Source organism: Peromyscus californicus, unplaced genomic scaffold (assembly GCF_007827085.1).
Source record: "Peromyscus californicus insignis strain IS unplaced genomic scaffold, ASM782708v3 Scaffold_17__1_contigs__length_78620276, whole genome shotgun sequence".
Taxonomy (NCBI): Eukaryota; Metazoa; Chordata; class Mammalia; order Rodentia; family Cricetidae; genus Peromyscus; species Peromyscus californicus.
Genome location: NW_026294469.1, coordinates 64,042,677 through 64,062,851, shown reverse-complemented (window position 1 = coordinate 64,062,851; position 20,175 = coordinate 64,042,677). Strand labels below are relative to the sequence as shown.

General features: G+C 50.8%; 1 protein-coding gene across 1 annotated transcript in view; it reads right to left on the bottom strand.

The window, feature by feature from the left end:
* Positions 1 to 440: 440 nt before the first annotated feature.
* Smad7 (SMAD family member 7) overlaps positions 441 to 20,175 on the bottom strand; it is a 28,404-nt gene continuing 8,669 nt past the window's right edge. Inside the window, exon 4 of the mRNA XM_052742563.1 lies at positions 441 to 2,501. Coding sequence (XP_052598523.1) covers positions 1,963 to 2,501 — 539 coding nt within the window. The 3' untranslated portion in view covers positions 441 to 1,962. The remainder of the gene's footprint in view (positions 2,502 to 20,175) is intronic.

Below are 20,175 nucleotides of genomic sequence, written 5' to 3'. Positions count from 1 at the left end.
GGGACACTTAACCTCGATCACTTCCTGGGGCCTCTGTGCCCTCCCCTGAGAAAGATGCACTAGTTCAGTGTGTAATTAGCACGAGCCAAGGGAACCTGGTTCTTGAGAGTGTACCTGCTCTTCTGCCACTAACCCCATCTTCCCAGCAACACACCCTTTCTCAACTCCACCAACTTCCAAAAGCCCAGCCCAGGGCTCCCCCAAGTCATTTCCCAATATACAATTAGGAAACCTGGAACCACACCAAACAAGAGGGTGCCTCTGTGTGTGTGTGTGTGTGTGTGTCGGGGGTGGGGGTGGGAGTGTGTGTGTGTGTGGGGGGGTGTCTCCAGATCTGAGAACAACTACTACCCAGAGCCTTTATTCCCCGGCCCATTCACCTTTGATAAACCTCCCAGCCTCCCTCCAAGCAAAAGAAAAAGCAGCTGAACAACATGGGATGAAGTATACATTTTAAAAATTGTTTAATGGAACATAAACTCCTTTAGAAAAACATTCAGCTAGGTGATAACACCCATAGAAAAAAACACCAATCTTGTGTTTATCTTTTTTAATTTGGCATGTTATTTGCATTTATATTAAAGCAAAGTGCATCTTTTCTTTAATTTTCTTGTTTATACACATTGCACAATACATAAATAATGATGCTTATAAAACGTCTTTATATTTACAAGTAATAATATATTTATATATAACATAAAATACATTTCTTTAATAAATCTCAGCTTTTTTTTAAGGAGTCCTTTCTCTCTCAAAGCACTACAATGCTAAATTTCCAATGAGAATGCTTCTCTTGTTCATTTAAACCTTTGTAGTTAGAAAAATAGCTTATGTTAAAGTCTAAACATGCTCATTGAGCTAAGAACAGTGTCAAAGTATCATACGAGTGTATGAGTCGAGAGAAGAGCTGGGAGTCGGCCTAGGATGGTACCTTCGTTACGACAGACCACACCCTTCTTGGTGGGAAGGGGGCCACTGAGCAGTTCCCTCCCCGGGACGCCCCTCGATGGTCTACAGAGCTCAGCACACAGGCTAAGGGATGGGGTGCTGAGCTGACTTTCCACATCTGGGAGAAACCTGATGAAAAACCACAGCAGGGGACCGGCTGAAGGAGGGCCCAAGGGTCCTGGGTTAGCAATACTGTGACCGGGCTGTCCCTGCAGCCCACGGGAAGCCCATCTCAAGAGAGATCCAGGAGCAGATGGCCAAAAAAAGACAGCTATGACAATGGCAGCGGGTGACAGGCAGTGAGGCAGGGATGAAAACAATTGGTTCTGGTTCAGCCTCTAGCAGGCTGGCTTCTCAGAAGCCTGTGGATAGGCCTGTGTCCTGAAAGGGGGGAGGCAGGGCAGGGGCTTCGGCGGGCCGGGGCAAAGCTTGGCAGCTGCTGCGACACCTGCTGCCAGTCTGCTGCCCAGGTACTGCCTCTGCCCCACTGAGCATGTCCAAAGGGCGCGAGAGACACACAGCTTGAGACTGCAGCCTCTCAGCTGGGGACATCCATAAGGAACACAAAAAAAGCATTTCCCCCATCTGCCGTTCATGCACACCCCTACGCGCTCACACATCCACTCCTGATAATGCTGATCCGAAGGGGTGGCAGCACCCCACCGTCATACACCATGTTTGACAGTGCTGACTTCTGCTTCCCGTTTTCATACCGGGGGGGTGTCCTGTCAACCACACCCACCACCTCAAAAAAAAACAAACAAAAAACCCAAAAAACAAACAAACAAAATTTCATCATAAGCTACTTCTCCAAGAACAAGACAAACAAAACACACACACACAAGAACGAGAAGGGGGAAAAAAAAACACAAAACAATCAACAATGGTAACAACAAAACCGACCAAAGAGTTTGCATGAAAAGCAAGCACTCGGGAGGGAAAGGATAGCAGCAAGTAGTTTGAACGGTGGCCTGCTCGGCTCACGCTCCGTCCTGTCCACGTCTCCCCACACAACTACCGGCTGTTGAAGATGACCTCCAGCCAGCAGGGGCAGCTGCTGATGAACTGGCGGGTGTAGCACTGGCCCCAGCCCTTCACGAAGCTAATCTGCACAGTGAAGCCCGTCCATGGCTGCTGCATGAACTCATGGTCATTGGGCCGCTGCAGGCTGTAGGCTTTCTCGTAGTCGAAAGCCTTGATGGAGAAACCAGGGAACACCTTGTGCACCAACAGCGTCCTGGAGTCCGGGTTGTCCAGTGTGGCGGACTTGATGAAGATGGGATAACTGCTGCGGTTGTACACCCACACGCCATCCACTTCCCGCGTCAGCTGGATGCCACAGCCGATCTTGCTCCGCACTTTCTGCACCAGCTGACTCTTGTTGTCCGAATTGAGCTGTCCGAGGCAAAAGCCATTCCCCTGAGGTAGATCATAGAAGATATCCAGGGAGGGCTCTTGGACACAGTAGAGCCTCCCGACTCGTGTCTTCTCCTCCCAGTATGCCACCACGCACCAGTGTGACCGATCCCCAGGTTCCAGAAGAAGTTGGGAATCTACAAAGAGGAAATGGCAGACATTAGTTGGCGGGTGGTGGGGACCCAGGTTCTTTTCCCTCCTAAAGTCAAAACACACACACACACACACACACACACACACACACACACACACACACACACACACACATTTGTACACATGCTCTTGAGTCCCCATAACCAGTACAAAACAAAAAGAGGGAGTGAGGGGAAGCCTGGACTCAACGCAGGGTCTGTCTACCATGCTAATGGGGACAAGACACCTTAATCCACCTTTAAGCACGGGGCTTACTACTGTTGTTCCCAATCTCCTTCCATCCAATCAGGAATCCACAGCATCAACACCTGTGCCTACTTATCCCCGAGAACCAGACACTGAGCCCCTTGATAACTTGGTTTTGCTGTGTTGGGCTGGAAAAAAAGGCCTCAGAAACAGCCTAGAGGTACAGCTGCTTCCCATGGACGGAACCTTGAGTGACAGCTTCTCTAGTGTGCCCCCTACCCCCACCCCCACCCCCAGTGTCCTGGATGAGAGAAGTTGGCCTACCGGTTGGTGACCCAGTCAGCTAGACTGCGAAGACAGGGGGCCTGCACTCCCTGCAGCTAGCTAGTACCAACTAGTCACCCAGTTCTCACATCAGTGCCTTGTTCATAAGGGGGAGTGAGCTGGTAAAAGCCATCTCCCTGACAGAAACCAACTCTCTCTGTGTGTGACAGCAGAGTTAGCCCAAGTTCAAATGCCAAGTTACAGCATGCAGGTGGACATCAGCCTTAAACCACAGCCGGCCCAGAGAGAAGATGCCGTGTCTGAAATAAATGTGACCATCCTTGAGGTACCCCTTCTCTGCCAGTCCACCTTCCCCCCCCGGAGGTGCCGCCCCAATCCAGTTTGACCCTGCCCGGCCCACACTGCCCCTTGTGGTATTCCACCTGCCCCCTCCCTGACTTGCAAGTCCTCCCCCCCCCACACAGGCCACAACAGCCTGGAAGCCTGGGGTGAAGCTGGTGAGGTGCTCTTTCTAAACAATTGTTCTGAGAACTTTAAAAGGGGGGGGGCTACATGGAGGAACGTCCCTTCCCCCCCTGCACTGACATTCTACTACCTCCCTTAACTCTAGCCAAGAGAACAGGCCTCAGACTGAGGACTATAAATCTCCCCAGCCCCTCCAGGCTGCAGGAACGCTGTGGTTTGTGGCGGCAGGGTGGAGACCGGAAGTCTTTGTATTTGTTAACAGAAATGGGGAAAGGCAAGAGGGGAAGGCGCGGGGGTGGGGACACCAAGGCTGCCCTGGAAGCCTCTTGCCTCTCTCCCGCTTGGGTAGCTTCGGTGGGCCCTGAAGATGGATCTGTGTTTGGGGAGATGTGTGTCCTTTGAGGCCTTTGTTTCAGGGCTCAGAGTGATGAGGGCTGTCCCCATGTAGGGGCAGGACCAAGAAGCCTTGTTGGTAACCCAGGGCAGCTTGGTACATCAATCCATTCCAACTTTTAGAGACATGTTAGGACCTGGGATCCAGTCAGCTCCATTGCCTTTTTTTTTTTTTTTTTTTTTTTTTTTTTTTTTTTAAAGCAGCAGTCAGTTTTGGATGGGACATCCCATGAGCGAGTCTGTCCATTTGTACAGACTGAAACCCACAAGGTAGCCACATACACACAAATCCTGAATGGCTGTCCCCTACTACCCACCCCCCCCACTGGCCTCCCCCCAATCCATGCCCAGTTAACACACAAAGGGGATGCCAAGACGGAGGGGAGCAGTGGATTCCTTTTCCCTGAATCCCAACGCCACTGCAAATCAACACCGCAAACCTACCCACCCGGTCCCTTGCCCCCACTGCCATGAAGCAACCCCCCCAAGTACACAAAACTGCATGTATGTCTGAGTGTGTGTCTATGATGGGGTGCCCGTGCCTGCACACACACTAGAAAACATGAAAAGCAAGGGCTCTCTGCAGAAAGGTGACTCATCGGGCATTAACTTGTTTCTGCAAAGTATCCATCAACTGCTAATAAACTCGTGAGCACTGGCAATCTTTGAACTTTCTTGCAGAGGGAGCTCAGCTCCGAAGGCCACACCAACGACCCCTAACGCCCAATGAAGTAAGGCCACAAGAGTGCTCCCAAAGTCTCCCCAAGAAACCTGGCCAGGGACAGGGAAACTCGGGGAGCGGCTAAAAAGAAGGAAAGAGGTTGGGGAGACTCTCAGAGGGGCCTCACAGGGCTTTGTTTCACGCAGCCCAGCCTCACTGAAACCTGGCACCAGACAGCGAGGGTAGGGGGAAGGGAATGAATGAAGGGAAGGGGAGGGGGAGGAGCCTGGGATCAAGTTGCTCCCTGTGCCAGGCCTGCTGGCCTCTCCTCAGCAAGGGGTGGGGGTCCTGTCTGCCAGGCAAGCCTCTAGGGCAGAGCAAAAAGGGAGAGGCTGGGGCCTGAGGCCTGTGGGGGAGAGGCAGCAAGGAGGGGAAGCATGCCTGGGTTTTTTTTCATCTGCACAACCAGTCTACCCAGCAATTTGCTGCCAGACATCCCCAGGAAAAAGCCCTTTTCTGTTGAGGTTAATGGCCCGGCCCAGATAAATGGCAGTGTGGTTCTCCCCTCAACGCACGGCAGGGAGACCCCTACTTGCTCCTCCCAGTCTCCAGCCCCACACAGGGCAGCTCTACACCTCTCCCTGCTCCTGCCCCAGACTGTTTCTGAGCACACTCTGGCAAACCCTCAGCGCACATCCCAATGCTGAGGCCATACCTTCTGAGAGCCTAGAGCAGCATCATACAATGGTGGTACCCAGTACCCAGGTGTCCACCTTGGCCCCAATACTGGCTGGGCAGGCTGACTTACAAGAAATCAACCAACACCGTTTTCTTAGGAACAACTCCCTGAATTGGGCCTACAGCCCACACAGGTCCCCTGACAACAGTCAGGGTAGGTATTTCCCAGGACACATGGACAGGGCCTTCGAAGACTTGGTCACCCCCAAGGAGGGGGGAGAGAACAGGAAACCCAGCTCTGGCCTCGGTGCTCATATTCCCAACATGAACCCACTCACACTCGTCAATTTCTCCCAGCTTTATAACAACCTTTCCGGTGTTTTCAACTTTTCCTCCCCAGAAAACTGTACAGGGGCTTGTTTTTAAACTGCGCGTATTCATTTTAAAGCATCCAAAAGAAAAGCTACATTGTAAAAAGCTCACTAATCAGATGCCTGCTCACAATATTTTATTACAGCTGAGGGAATTTTTGGAGCAATACCAGAAAAATGCTGAATCTGCCTAAAATTCCATTAAGGTGTTTGCCCCTCCCTTCCACATTTTCCTTAATGCAGAAAATCCTCCCTTTAAGGGGAGTAGAGACTGAGAAGGGGGTGGAGGGGTTACAGTGTCTGCAGAAGGAAGACCACTGAGCAAGGAGAGCTACCACCCCTGGTCACCAATGAACACCCCAGACAAACACTTGTAAGACCAGAGACTCACGAATGACTCTCATACTTTGGGCCTCAATGGCACAGGGTGACTAGACCTCAAGGCGACAAGTTAAGAACAGAAGAAATCTCATCATTTAAAAATGTTTAGGGGCTGGGCCAGGCATTGGTGGTGGGCGCCTTTAATCCCGATATTTGGGAGGCAGAGGTAGTCGGACCTCTGTGAGTTCAAGGCCAGCCTGGTCTACAAGAGAGAGCTCTGGGACAGCCAAGGCTACAAGGTTTTCGAAACCGTCTTGAAAAACCAAATCAATCTACACAGGGCTGTCAGATGGCCCACCGGGTAAAGGTGCCGGCAACCAAGTCTGACAACCAAGTTTGACCCCTGAAACCCAGATGGTGGCAGGGGAGAATCAATTGTCCCCTGACTTCCACAAGTACAACAGCAAGTCTGTGCTCCCCGCCATAGGTAAATAAATATGGCAAGTAAATAAATAAAACTTAAAGGTGTGAAGTTTGGGGTCTCCAGTTCACTGAGCCAAACATGAGACTATGGGGTCACCCAGAAACATCAACGGGATTCTCATATCACATATGACGATGGTGCCCACACACAGAACAGGTACTGATGGGGAGAGGTGTCCTGGAATTCGGACCTTCTGTGGTTGACAGAAACCAGCTTAAAGAATAAAATCAGCATGGACGGGGCCACAGGAACTGGCACTCTAAGGTTAATTGTGCCCAACTGCCAGCACATGGGGTGGTTGGAGTTGCAGACGGCAAAGGTCTCACCCACTCTTACCTCTGTGAGGCGCTTGGATTATAAAGTGGTATTTCTCTGCCAAAACCCAAGGGCATGATGGCCCGTGAGCGCCTCCCACTCGGTCAATCCAAACAGGAAGGGTACCTAAGGAGCAACATTGCTCCCAGAGGCCTTTCCATGCAGGTCAGGGGCAAACAAAGGGCAGACAAGTAGACACAAAGGCTCAGCCCAGCAACCTGGAACACAAACACTGACTACCACGCCCTACCAGCCACAGGTCAAGGGTCCTCCCTGCCAGGGACCCAAGCACCACTAGCAGTTCTACATCCAAGGTTGACAGCACACCATTGCCCTGCTCCTCCCCATTAAAAAGCTGGCCATTCTATTGAGTTCGCTGGAACCATTCCAGGACCAATGATAAACAAAAGAGGGGTCCAACACCCAATCGAGGCTCATCCTGCACCATTACAACAAGGATGGTCTGCCTCCTTCCCAGGAGGCAAAGGATCAAACACCACAGCCAATAGGGAAAGCTACCTTGTAAGCTAAGTGAGAACCTGAGTAGAAATACAACCCTGACTTTCAGAAGGTCCCGAGGCAGCTCGGGTTAACTCTGGACTTTGGAGCAACTTACTCATAAAAGCTGAAATGCTTTGGGTTAAGTCTCCACCGCTGAGCGCACTGAGACTCGAGTCCCAAGCCCCACCCTTCACTAAGGGGATCAGAGTGAAGTCTGGATGGCAGGGATCACACTGAGAAAGATGGATTCCACCCCTACCCGCCTATGCTCTGCAACACCTCACTGATGGTTGCTGGGCTGGGAGGAGTGTGGTCAGAGGGAGTTACGGAATCTCCTTCAAGGCCAGGGTGGTCGATCAGATCCCTGGGTCCAATCAGCTGAATCCCTGAACGAGACTTCCTCAGCACCCCTCCCCCCATGGCACATTCCAACTCTGGTGGGATACCTCCAAACTGATCCTAAGAAGGGATCTCCTTGGGCCAGCCTAAGAGATATTATGACAACCTGATACAAAGTGATGGTGGGTAGGTAGCCTATCACTTGGCATGCTACATACACCCAACAGTCTTAAGTCTTATTAGAGGAGGCAGGCCTGTGGTGGTGTCGCACGCCGTTAATCCCAGCACTTGGAGGGCAGAGGCAGGTGGATCTCTGTGACTTTGAATCCAGCCTGGTCTACACAGGGCAGCCTGGTCCAGGACAGCCAGGGCTACATAGAGAAACCCCCGTCTCAAAAATCCAAAGCAGCAGCGGCTTGACCCGCACCTGCCTTGTCCCTACCCATTACAGTTCTAGGCCAGTGCTAACATTCAGTAAGCATTTCTACGCACTGGTGCTGTTCCAAAAGGCCCAGAATAGCTGTCTAAGATTGAATGGCACCACCATCCCATCGTCAAGAAGAGGAACAAGGCCCAGTCACATGCCAAAGAACAGAACTGGGAACTCAAATCCAGGCCATCAAACCAGGCGAACTATGGGCCAGGCGCACGTCTTTAATCCCAGCACTCCAGAGCAGAGGCAGACAGATCTCTGTGACTTTGAGGCCAGCCTGGTCTACAGAGAGAGTTCCAGGACAGCCAAGGATACACAGAGAAACCCTGTCTTGACTCCCCCCCGCCAAAAAAAAAGGTGAGCTATGGGCAGGCAGCTACCTCAGGCCAATAAATCCTTAGTTCCTAATGTCCTCTCTAAACGCTGTATGGGAGAGTTGAGTAAGGGTCCAGTTCCCCTAAACCAAGAAGAGGGCAGTGCATAGTTTCCTTACCAGCAAAAGTGGCTTGCCCTCCTGGGAGTTTGTTATCAGTCTGACCTGTCTATAAATTCTATGAAGGCATTTTGGGCAAAATGGGCCCCTAGACTCATTCTGCCCCCGCTGGTCTCTGGCTGACGTTGTGGTGTACAAATGTGACCTGACCCATCAGTAGTCTCCAAGCCTAGTTCCATTCACCATCACTACCTTCTAGAAAGTAAGAAAATCTCTTAAAAGTGGAGGGTACAGTTTTGCATTTCATTTGTAAAAAACAAAACAGCCTAAAGAGAAAAGATGTGGGTCCAAAATAAAAAATTTAAAACTTAAAAAAAAAAAAAGAAAGCCACTTCCAACTCTAAACTTGGTTCTTGTTCCTTTAATTCCAAGCAAGTTCTTTATCTTGTCCCTCATCATCTTTAGAAAAAGCTGAGTCCCCAAGCAAAGGCCTCTTAGTACTAACCTATTTCCAGTGTCGACCCCAGACTGGAGCCCCCGAAGCTCCTCTCCTACCACCCTCCTGCAAACTACCCCAGCTTCCAGACAGCCTGCTGATCTAAAAGGGTGATTAGTCATGTGGTCCTTACAAACAAATCATGACGAATAATGATTACCAGTTCTGAGATGTGCCACACTGGTCTCACCCAAAGCCCCGGTTGTCCAGGCCTGAAGCCTCTAGCCAGGGGGTCCTCCTCAGAGCACTATTCAGCCATCAGAGAATAAAACTGAAGGGTAGCACAGGGCAGAGGAGGGAAGCCACACGAATCAAGAGATCCTGTCTGTCTCGCCAGTTGGGCTGACTCGGCTTCCTGTGGCCCTGCGTTCAGCCATGCAAATTATAACATGTACCCGGCTGCTGCTGCTGCTGCTGCTGTCTGAGGAGACCGGCTCTGCCCGGCTCTGAGGCTCAGAGGAAGGGTGGGGACTCCCAACCCAGCCAACTCCATTCATAATATTTACAGTAAATGGCCTCTCTGGCTGCTGTTGAGTGTACATCCAGCCTAATTACCTCTGCGTTTGCCTACAGGGCTCTCCCCGCCCCCTCCACAACGTATGACCAAGTTCCTACCATGACCCCCAGAATAAACTCAGCAGCCATCTCCTGAGAATGGGTTTCTGTCATTGAGCATCTGGAGCCCCCAGGTCTGCACAGTACTATCTCTTGATGTGGACCTGGTCGGCCCTCAGAAAACAGAAGTGAGGTAATCAGGTGACAAAGTCCACTTGAATGTCCAAGGACACTCCTGTCAAATCCTGCTCCTCAACCACCCACCTGCCAGGCTGGAGAACCCCTAAATTCCAGATCTGGGTTCCTAACTGCAGAGCAACGGCTGGATGCTGACAATGTATACCCAAGGATCTGGCAGAAAACACTGGGAGCAAAGAGTTCTCTTTGCTTCTAGTAAGTATGTTAGCTGCCTGCTGGAAGTTCAATACAAAGAATCCTGTTTTATAGTATGACATACACAGGTACAAAAAAAAACGCCATAATGAAACTCATTACTTTGTATGCTAACTTTCACAACCTTGTTTCTAATAAAAATGGATACACTGAAATCAGTCTTCCAAAAGGGCAAACATTCTCAAACACACAGAACACAAAACCATCTTGCCTGCTTTTGCCCTAGACCTCACTTTTAAAAAGCCCCAGGGCCACACTGAGCCCAGTCCCCAAGCGTTGCCCTCTACCAGTCCCAACTCTGCCAATTCCCCACTCAGGTTTTTCTAGAGGTAAGAAAACCTTCAGATGACAAGAAAAAGGGAAACAAGCATCCTTTTCATCCCTCTTCTCCCCAGGCTCTCCTTGTTCCATAACAATTATGAAAACTGTTGGATGGGAAGGCATTTTGAATATTTACGGCATTCCAGCCAATAAATTCCAGTGCAGGATCTGATGGAAAGGCCTCCCTCTCCAGCAAGCTCCCTCCTGTTCCCTCCCAACCTCATTCCTCTTCTTTACAACCCAGGATGGGAGCCGGCCAGGCCAGGGCTGCACTGTACTTACAGGAGAAAACCAGAAAGACAGCCCGGAGACAGTGTGCAGACTGAAAAAGTTAATCATTACTACTGTCTGCTTCTGTAATCTAATCTCCCCAGCTAGGACACACTCACTGCTCAGCCATCCCAGCCCTTTCACCCCCAAAGCACCCAGGACCTCCCAGACCCAAGCCTCCCTGCCTGCCCTCCAGCACCGCCACCGCCCCTCCAGTGCGGGAGGCCGAGGGAATGGAAGGTTCCTCATGTGTTTGCTGTTCTCTTCCAGGAAAGAGTGCTGCCACAAGGCCCTGGAGTCCACCATGCGTGGCTGCCCTTCTGAGTATTTTCTGACCTACATGACGGGGGTTCCAATCTGGCTAGCCTGCCCTCCCCGCAAGCTGCTTTCTCTGTGTAGAATATACACTGAAAAGTAGGTGATTTGGTAATTTTGTTAAGTATATTTTACCACAGAAAGAAAGGGTTAAGCGGGCATACAGCTCACTGGAGGAGTACTTGCTTTGTGCTAAGGACCCTGGGTTCGATCCCCAGCACAGGAAGGGGAGGAAATCTCCACTCTCCAATGCATCTATGCATCTATGTACCACCATGAGCCTGCTCCCCTAAATGTATGCAAATGTCAGTGTGGGTGTATGCATTTTTTCCTGGGCTGAGGGTCCTCCTCTTTTTTCACTTAGAAGAGCTTGCAAACCAAGATGCATAAGGAATCACAATCTTATTTTAGAATGGAGGCTGGTGACTCCCTGGACATTGGGTCCCCCAAACCTCAAATCAAAGAGTTGAAGAATCACAGACCTTGGGGGTGGGGGGAGATTTGGCAGCCAAGCCTATCCCCTTATTTTGCAAATGAGAAAACACAAGTCCACAACACAACACTGTGTGGCCATGCTCCCCCACCCTAAGGCCAGTCAGTCAGTCTCTGAGGCCTGCAGAAAACAGCCTCCTCCTGGAACCAAAACGTATGGGGAGGGAGGGGACAATCATGGGACTTCTGACTCTTTCAGGAAATGCCCCCCAGAACTAGAGATGGGGCCCATCTTTAAGTAGTAGGCACACCCAGAACAAGGACAACTTTTTCTTTTCCCTCTTGGTTACTGATTAATGAGGGAAGGGCCAGCGCCGTCTAACAGGCAGCCTGCCATGGGGCTGACAAGAATTCCCCACACACCACAGCACAGCTCACAAACAGCTCAGATGGCCCTCACTTTTCCTAGGGGCTAGGGGCAATGATCAAATGTGCCCCCCACCCCGCAAAAAAAAAAAAAAAAAAAAGCAGACAGGCCAATCTGCCACAGACTATCATGATCTTGGTTCTGTATTCATTTGTGTCTGTTGAGCAAAGGTCCCAGATTTAAAAGTAAAAAGACTACAGAGAAATGAAAGAACACAAGAGCCACCAGCAGCAGTCACAGGCCTGGTTACCTGTGTATCTTTTGGCCAAGGGACACAAGCTCCCAGCTCCACAAGGTGAAACCAGTCAGTCCTTCCCTTTCGGCTTTGTCTCTAGCTCCAAATCAAACAAGCGCTCCCAATACCCCCCCCCCCCGGGGGGGGGCGGGGCGGGCAGGCGGCGGGGAACCAAGACACCAGAGAAGCAACTAAGATAATTCAATTAGTGGGTCCTCAGAGCTCACGGAAGCCTCAGGTGGTCCCCAGGGAACCCCCAGGGCAAGATGAGCATAGAAATGAAACACCTTGGTAAATGCATTCACAGATAACTATGTGCAAGCAACCCGAGGTCAATCATGACCTCCTCACTCACAAAGGGTTAGGCCTCAGAAGTAATCTCAGGCTCCAGAAAAGATCCCACCTCTCCTCTAGCTGTCCAAACACTGGATGCTGTCTAATGCTACGCACACCACCCACCCCAGTGGTCTCACTAAGATCCCAGCTCCCTGGTCATTTCTAGCAGCCTGAGGCCCCGGGGTACGAGCAGGGGTCTGCAGGATGAGTTAGCACCATGCCTTTAATCACGGCTATTATCAGGCAGCAAGCAGTAAGGGCTGTGAAACCAGGCAGCCGCCGTGGGGGAGACCTCTAGTTATCTGCAAACTTTGTTGTGGTTCAGTTCAACAGAAGCAGCGGCAGGGCTAATGACTGACATCCCAGCACCTCTGCTGCTGGGCAGGCAGACTATATAAGAAGCTGCCCCCTGCATTCTGGGAGACTTTTTATCTCATTTCCTTCCATCCTTTGAGAGTCCAGGACCTGATCCTCCACACCGCATAGGAGCTGGTCCATGCTAACTTCTCAAGAAATACCTGATAAATGAATAAACCCACACATCAGCTTCTTCCAAAACAGCTGGCCCACTCAGCTTCACACCTGGGAGAGAGCCGCATAAGTGGGACTAGGTAAGGACACCGTGCCTTCCCAGGGCCAGCCAGAAGGGCCATGGCTTGTCTTGGACTCTGCAGGTAGGAAGAGACTCCCCTGCTCCGGGCTGAACGGATGCCCAGGCAGTGGCGGCACAGGCTGAGAGGTGTTTCCAAGGTAGGCGCCGGGCAGGCAACCTCTGCGGGTACACCACCTGCCCCCAGCATTCTGCTTTGGCGTCCTGCTCTGTTTGGACAAGTTACCCTCAGCAAGTGTTCAACAATGCTTTTACACACCCCAGGGCTCTTGTTGTGTTATGAAAACAAAACAAAGCACGCTAAGGAAAAAAGCTGGGAGGGTGGGGGTGAGAGGGAGTGCAGAGCAGCCAGCCACACACAGTCTCTCTGGGCTTCATCTCTCCCGCTCCGGGCAGCGCTGTCTTATATCCCAAGCCATCAGAGCAAGGGCATCAAAGAGAGGATGACTCAGATCCCCAGGGATGAATTCGTGGATGCTGTATCTGGTCTACCCTTTCTTTGAGGGGGATGCTTCTTCCTGATGCACTGACAGCCACGTGACCTACTTATATAGCTGTACCCATGGACTGTGAAAGGCCGATCCTATCCTCGGGGATAGTGAGAAGGGCAAACTGAGGTCCAAACTGCCCCATGCCAGATTCCTCTCCAAAAAGACATCTGTGGTGTGAAAAGGCTATGTATGGACTGGAGTCAATTCCTACTACCTACCCTTACTACAAACAAACAAAAAAAAAAATTTTTTTTTTTTGCAAGTTAAAACTGAGCTAATGACACTGGGTGGGGCTCAGTGCTCAGAATGCCAAAGCCAAACCAAAATTAGTTCCCAGCCAAGAGCTGCTTGGCCTCGCCATTTGGGGAAGGAAGCTGAAAAAGTCATGAAAGATTCTTCAGTAAACCAGGAAAGAAGGCTGCAGTTCACATTTCAACTGAAGGTGACCCTTCTGGTAAAATATTTTTTTAAATAATAAAAATAACAAAGTTCTCAAACTGCCTCTTTCTTAAAGAAAACGGTCTAAAAGTTCTCCTGGGACTAGAAGGGAAGAAGGGGGCAAAAAAAAAAAAAAAAAAAAAAAAAAAAGGAGGGGGCAGTGCCAGGCGGTTTCCTCAGCGACACTACTTTTCATGAACTTTTTTTTTTTCTGGAGTTCTTCTAAAAAGAGAGAGAGAGATGATGCAATTTCCTGTCTTGTCCCGATATTTCCTGTTAGCTGACAAGGTGAAAGTTATCGCTGTTTTAAATGACTGTCCTATACTCCATCAAAAGCCACCCTCCTCCCCTGCCCGGTGCCCAACTTGTACTACAATCTGTCTCCACTGCAGCACACAAACAGGATTGTTTTCCTGCACCTTTAGGGAGTAGGCAGGCATTAGTTCTACCGTGGCAGCTTCCTCCAGGAACTGGGCCAAGGGCTGGGATCCCCAAGGTGACCTCATGGGGAGAAGCAGAAGGGCCAGGGGAGGTGGGACCCTCCTCCTACCAAGGCAGTCAAGTGAACACAGCTTTCTTGGTGTGTTAGCCACTAAAGAGAGGACTGTGCCTCAGCAGTTAATAATATCTTCCCTCTGAAAATAGCCTGAAGAGGAAGCCTCCGTGTGACAGTAGGCAGACAGCCAGATGCTGGGCCATTCAATCCTCACTGAGAAAGAGGCTAGGGCCACTGGTGACTTCCCGGTGGCTGCTCTTACAGTATCCTCTCTCAGGCTCCCGCAAATGGGCACCTGCCTGCCCTGGAACACAGGGGGGATGTTACATGGACCATGGGCTCCAGCAGCCTTGAAAGGGTCTAGGTCATCACTAAGCTTTGGAAACTAGCCTCTGTACCCTCTCGAGCTCTGTGTCACTTCACTGGACAGGCCCCCAGGGCATGGTATCTGGGGAGAAGTAGGAATAAGTGTACTTCCCCCTACCCTTAACCCAGACAGAAAGGCCGGCTTGGGGAACAACAGAAAAGAAATCTTTATTAAGGTTTCTCCAACTTGCACAGAAATGGAAAGACTGAAAACTTAACACTGAGCGGGGTGTGGGGGCACACACCTTTAGTCCCAGCACTCAGGAAGCAGAGGCAGGCGGATCTCTGAGTTCAAGGCCAACCTGGGCTACAAAGTGAGTTCCAGAACAGCCAGGGCTACACAGAGAAACCCTGTCTCAAAAAATGAAACAAAGCCGGGTGGTGATGGCACACGCCTTTAATTCCAGCACTCAGAAGGCAGAGCCAGCCGGATCTCTGTGAGTTCGAGACCAGCCTGGTCTAACGAGCAAGATCCAGGACAGGCACCAAAACTACAGAGAAATCCTGTCTCAAAAAAACAAAAAACAACAACAACAAAAATGAGACAAACAGAAAGAGAGCACACGCTCAACACTGGGACGCACCTGCCATTCACTGCCAGCAGCAGGCTCTAAGAGGCCCGTCCCAGGCCACCAGTGTACCTATAGTCCAGAGATCTCGGGTGCTATGGAAACCAGTATAAAAACCCATCCATCAATAGATCCAGCACTGTGAGAAACCTCTCCTTACTGCCCACTGTTCTTCATGGGTAAGACAACACTTGCATACATTTAAAAGTCACCACGGGCCACATTTCTGAAAACTGTGTTAAAATCCACGTAGTATGAAATGCACCATCAGTGACATTGGGTACACAGACTATATATCACTACCCCAAAAGGAAACACAGTTCCAAGGGGCACTTCTGCAACCATAACAACACATAGGAGGAAGACATGTGGGTAATCCACATTCTCCTCAAATGTTTCTACAGTCAAGCAAAAAAACTCTATTAAGAAAAAAAAAAAAAAGAACTCAAGGGGTTGGAGAGATGGCCCAGCACTTTAGATCACTGCTGCACAGGACCTGGGTTCAGTTCCCAGCACCCACATGGCAGCTTGCAACTGTCTGTAACTCCAGTTCCAGGGTACCTGAAGCCCTCTTCTGACCTTCTCCCACATCAGGCATGCGTGTGGTACACAGACACACAGGCCGCCTAGACACTCAGACACATAATCAAATAAATCAATCTAAGGAAAAATCTTCCAAGAAAAAGTTCAAACTCAAGGAACAGAAATGCAAGTCCAGGAACTAGTGCTTTACACTTAAAAACCAAACAGAAACAAAGACCATCAGGCTAAAACACTGACGCGAGAGAGCTGTTTTTTGTTTTGTTCTGGTTTGGACTCTTTACTATGCAGCCCTGATTGGCCTTGAACCCAGAGATTCGCCTGCCTCTGCCTTCAGTAACCACTTATTTTTGCCAGGAGCAATAGATAATACATGCTTGTGAGGCAGGATGCTTTGACATTAAAAACAACATCCTATCTTGTCATATTAGCTGTCTAAGATTTTTAAAGAATTCTTTCTTTTCTCTTCGAGACGGGGTCTCACCAGGCAGCCCTGACTGGACTAGAATCGACCATGGTAGACTAGGCTGGCCTCAAACTCCGAGACCTGACTGCTTCTGCCTCCGAAGTGCAGGGATTCAATAAAGACACCGACCGACTGTGTGTGAGTGCTGCTCAAAGTGCAAAGCCTACCCTGAAGTGACCGGAAGACCAAATCTAGAGGCTGGGGTTACAGCTCAGGATGGAGAACTCACTAACGGTGCACGAGGGTTGACACTTCATTCTATGGACTTCCAGAAAGAAGAGAAAAATGCCGTTACCGTATGGTATACCATATAAAGAGAGATCATTTCCGGGGTTGATATGGAAAGAGGCAAAGGAAACCAAGCAAACCCTGTCATGAATCTACGACTCGTCTTCCTTTCCTGGCTGCTGGCCCCAGAAGTCCTCAAAGAGTCTAGCCGTCTACCGCAGGCAGGCTGTGCTGAGAAGAGGTCCCAAGTGGGAATGAATGGGGGGAGGCTGTTTGAAGGAGCACAGCCAAAGCCACCAGCACCCTGGCACGGCCTTCCTCAGCCCTCCCCCACCCCCCCACCCCCTTGCTGACTTGACTAGGTTCTGCCTGGGGACAGGATACAGACGCAGCCCATCTAGTCTAGCAGCCCATCTAGTCGTCTAGCCGGCAGGGCAGCCCAAATTTGCTCCAGAGATTTTTAAATGCTGTCACCCTGCATTTAACCCCTGCCTGACTACCTCATTCTTTCCAGGACAAAAGAGGTTTATCAGGGAGTCGTTCACCAGGGGCGGGGCCCATGACCTCAGGCCCTACAGAAGAAGAGGCCTGCCAACAGCCCCGATGCTGCCTAGGACTGGTCTACACCAGGGTGTGGGTGTGCATCAGGTGAGCCGCCCTAGCCTGGAGCCAGCAGACTGCCTTGGTTTAAAAGAGACTAGACTTGTATTCTTGGAGCTCCAGACTGTCATTTCCCACAGTGGCCTGGAGGGAAGAGGTGGTCAGTGCTGGTCACTGTGCTTGCCCAGTTCCCCATAAGCCCATCCTTGTGACAGCCGTGAGCTCACCAGCGTATTCTCCATTCATTCTCACCTCCAAGGGTATTAGAAACCACAGCCAAACTAGGCACGAGGAAGAGACGCTGGGAGCAGGCACCGAGCTAAGGCCTGAGACTCCTAGTTCAGTATCACAATGTCATGCCAGATGATAAAAACTTGCTCGCTCTCAGCTGAATGGCTTTCTCCTTAGATCGGAAGGTAGCAATCCTCCCTTAGCTGCTTGGTTTGAGCCCAAGTTGGCCGTGGACTGAGCAAGCGCAGCCTTTCAGATTATATAGGTGTTTCGGAAGGTCTTCCTCAGACGCTAAGGCAGATGCCAGCACAGATCAAAGAGGAAACAGACTTGCCCTTGTAGTTGATTTGGGACTGACTTGAAACGCTTCCACCCCCAAATTTGGAAACCAAAAGCTATCTAAGACCTTAAGCAAAGGAACTAACCCCCAGGCCTCCCCGACCCCTCCACATAAACATGACTGAACAGACAGAAGACGTCTATGCAGTTTCTTCAGTTCCCCTAAGACTCCTGCATGCTTCAAGTCTCCAACCCCTCAACTCCACCCCCACCCCAGTCCATGGGAATTCCTCTTTCCAAGTTCACGGAGCTACAGCAAAGGGCTCCTGGCCTCCAACATTGCTCTTCTGCGATTGCCTTCTTCAGAGGCCCAGCCAGCACCAAACACTAACATCTCTGAAGGAAGGGCCTGCAGCGGGGTAACCTGGTACAAACGAAAATACTGCTTTTTCTTTCTATCAATCCAGTTAAGACTGCACACAGGCCCTGTGCAGCCCCTCCACCCAACTCCAGACAGAGGCTGCAAAGACGCTAAGCCAAGAGCAGTACTTCCCTGAGACACAGTAGAAAGCCCAGATGTAAATGCCTGCTGTCTCCTCTACTGAGCTCTAAGTTTCCCAGCTCCCCAGTTCTTGCCAAGGTGGGTCTCCCTGACTCATTCAAACAAATCAAAGCAGCAGTAGCAAGGGCCTGACCTGGATTTGCATACCTTCCAAAAGACATCAGTGTCCAGAGACCAGGCTAAACTCAGGCTATCAAAACTGCAGCTCTGCACCATTACACATACCAGTCCCCACATAGCAAGCACACAACTTCATGGGGGAGCCACTTCATGAGAACAGGGCCCCAGATTCTCTCCGACCCTGCCTGTTGGCATAGCATCCCTCTGCTCGAGTGTCAACACAGGAGCTTGTCTGTCCGTCTGCAGGGCGTGAGCGCACGCACTCACAAGCTTGCACAGAGCAATCCATCTGTCTCAGAAATGAAAGCACAATCTCCTGGAACCAAATTACTGCCTTCTAAAAATGTCCCGTTTTCCCAGACTGAGGAAACTTGTAAGGGTGGGGTGTGTGTGTGTGTGTGTGTTTCAATGCAAGTCCCCAAGGACCCGGCCTGTCATCCCCTGCCCTCCCCTCACCAGAACCACGCTGCAAGACTGGAATTCCAACCTGAAGCCAGGGTGCTACTCCCGCCCACTCCCCTTCCTATGGCTGGCCCTCAGCAAGAGTGCAGGAAAGGGAAGGGCCGGCCAGCCTTGGAGTCACCCCTGCATTTCAGGAGGGGCTAGGCCTTTGAGCACACCCCACCCCCATCTCCAAGGCACCACATTTTCACATTCGACTGTTTTCTCTTTCCCTTCTTCCCTTGCCAAGAGAATCAAGCCCTGGCTCACACTGGCGACCTTCCTCCCACCCTGAACTGAGCCCCATTCATTAAGCCCGCTCTTAGCCAGGGCAGGACAGGAAGGAAAGCAGCACACAGGGCCTGTGAAAGAGACTCCGAGAGGTTATTTCAGGGGGGTGTCACCGCCCCCCACCTTGACTGGTACCCATCCTGCTCTGGCCGGGCCTCACCCCAGCGTCCACTACAGGAGCCTCCTTCCCATCTCCTCCGGCCTCATTCAACCACCCCTGCCCCTGAGACCTCAATCTACATGAAGCAGACACATCTAGCCCCCTACACACACACACACACACACACACACACACACACACACACACACACACACACACACACCCAGCACCACCTTTGTTAAAAGGAGGCGGCCTGGGTTTCCAGAATGTATACAACCCTCCGCCTAGGCTCATGAATCCACCTTTCAGGGACATTCACAGGACAGAGAGTCTATAGTAAGTTTCTCTCTGTGCCCGTCACCTCTTCCTCTAGATACCCCCAAACCGTTGGCATCAACCCAAAAAGTTCGTCCTACAACCTCCACCCAAGCACATTATTAATACATGGCTCCAACTACATACAGAAAGAAGAAAGGGCTCCTACTTCGAAGCCTTGGGAATTAGTAAACCGAGAGCTAAAATTCAAAACAAATGCTCTTTCATGTGGAGGACTCTTCTTTTTTTTTCCCCCTTCCTTTTTTCTTGTTTGCAGTTTTGGTACACCATGCCATGCCTTGCGAGACAGACTACTACATCCTAGCAAGCCTCATCCATCTAAGGGGCTGAGATGACCGAGGGGTTGGGGGGGGGGGGAATGGGGGGAGGGGCGCACTAGAATGTTGCTTCCCAGCTTCTTTCTAGAACTGGCCGAACTTTGGGGAAGCAGGATCGGCTGACCAGGGCCGACCAGGTCATACTGTTTGGCTCCTGGGGGTGAGGGTAAGGCGGGGTGAGCAGCTCTCGGGCTGGTGGTTCTCAGCCTGGTGTCGTCATTTCCTCCAGTAGAGGAGACAGACAAGATGTTATCAATGAGACAAGCCTTCCGAAAAGCCCCTTTCAAAAGCTACCACACTTCCCCTGCTTATTTCGTGTGGTTTGGAGAAGCCAGGCTCCTCCCTGCACACTGGGACTTAAAAAAACAGAACGAGCCAACAACATCCCGAGTGTGCGCAGATTATTTTGCTCAGATCCTCTCCCGGCCCTTCTTTCTCTGGAGGGCTCTCACCTCACTTCAGCCTTAGAAAGCAGAAGATGGAGAAACCTCCCAAGCTATACTGGGGGCCCACCTCCCTCCTCCCCCTGGGG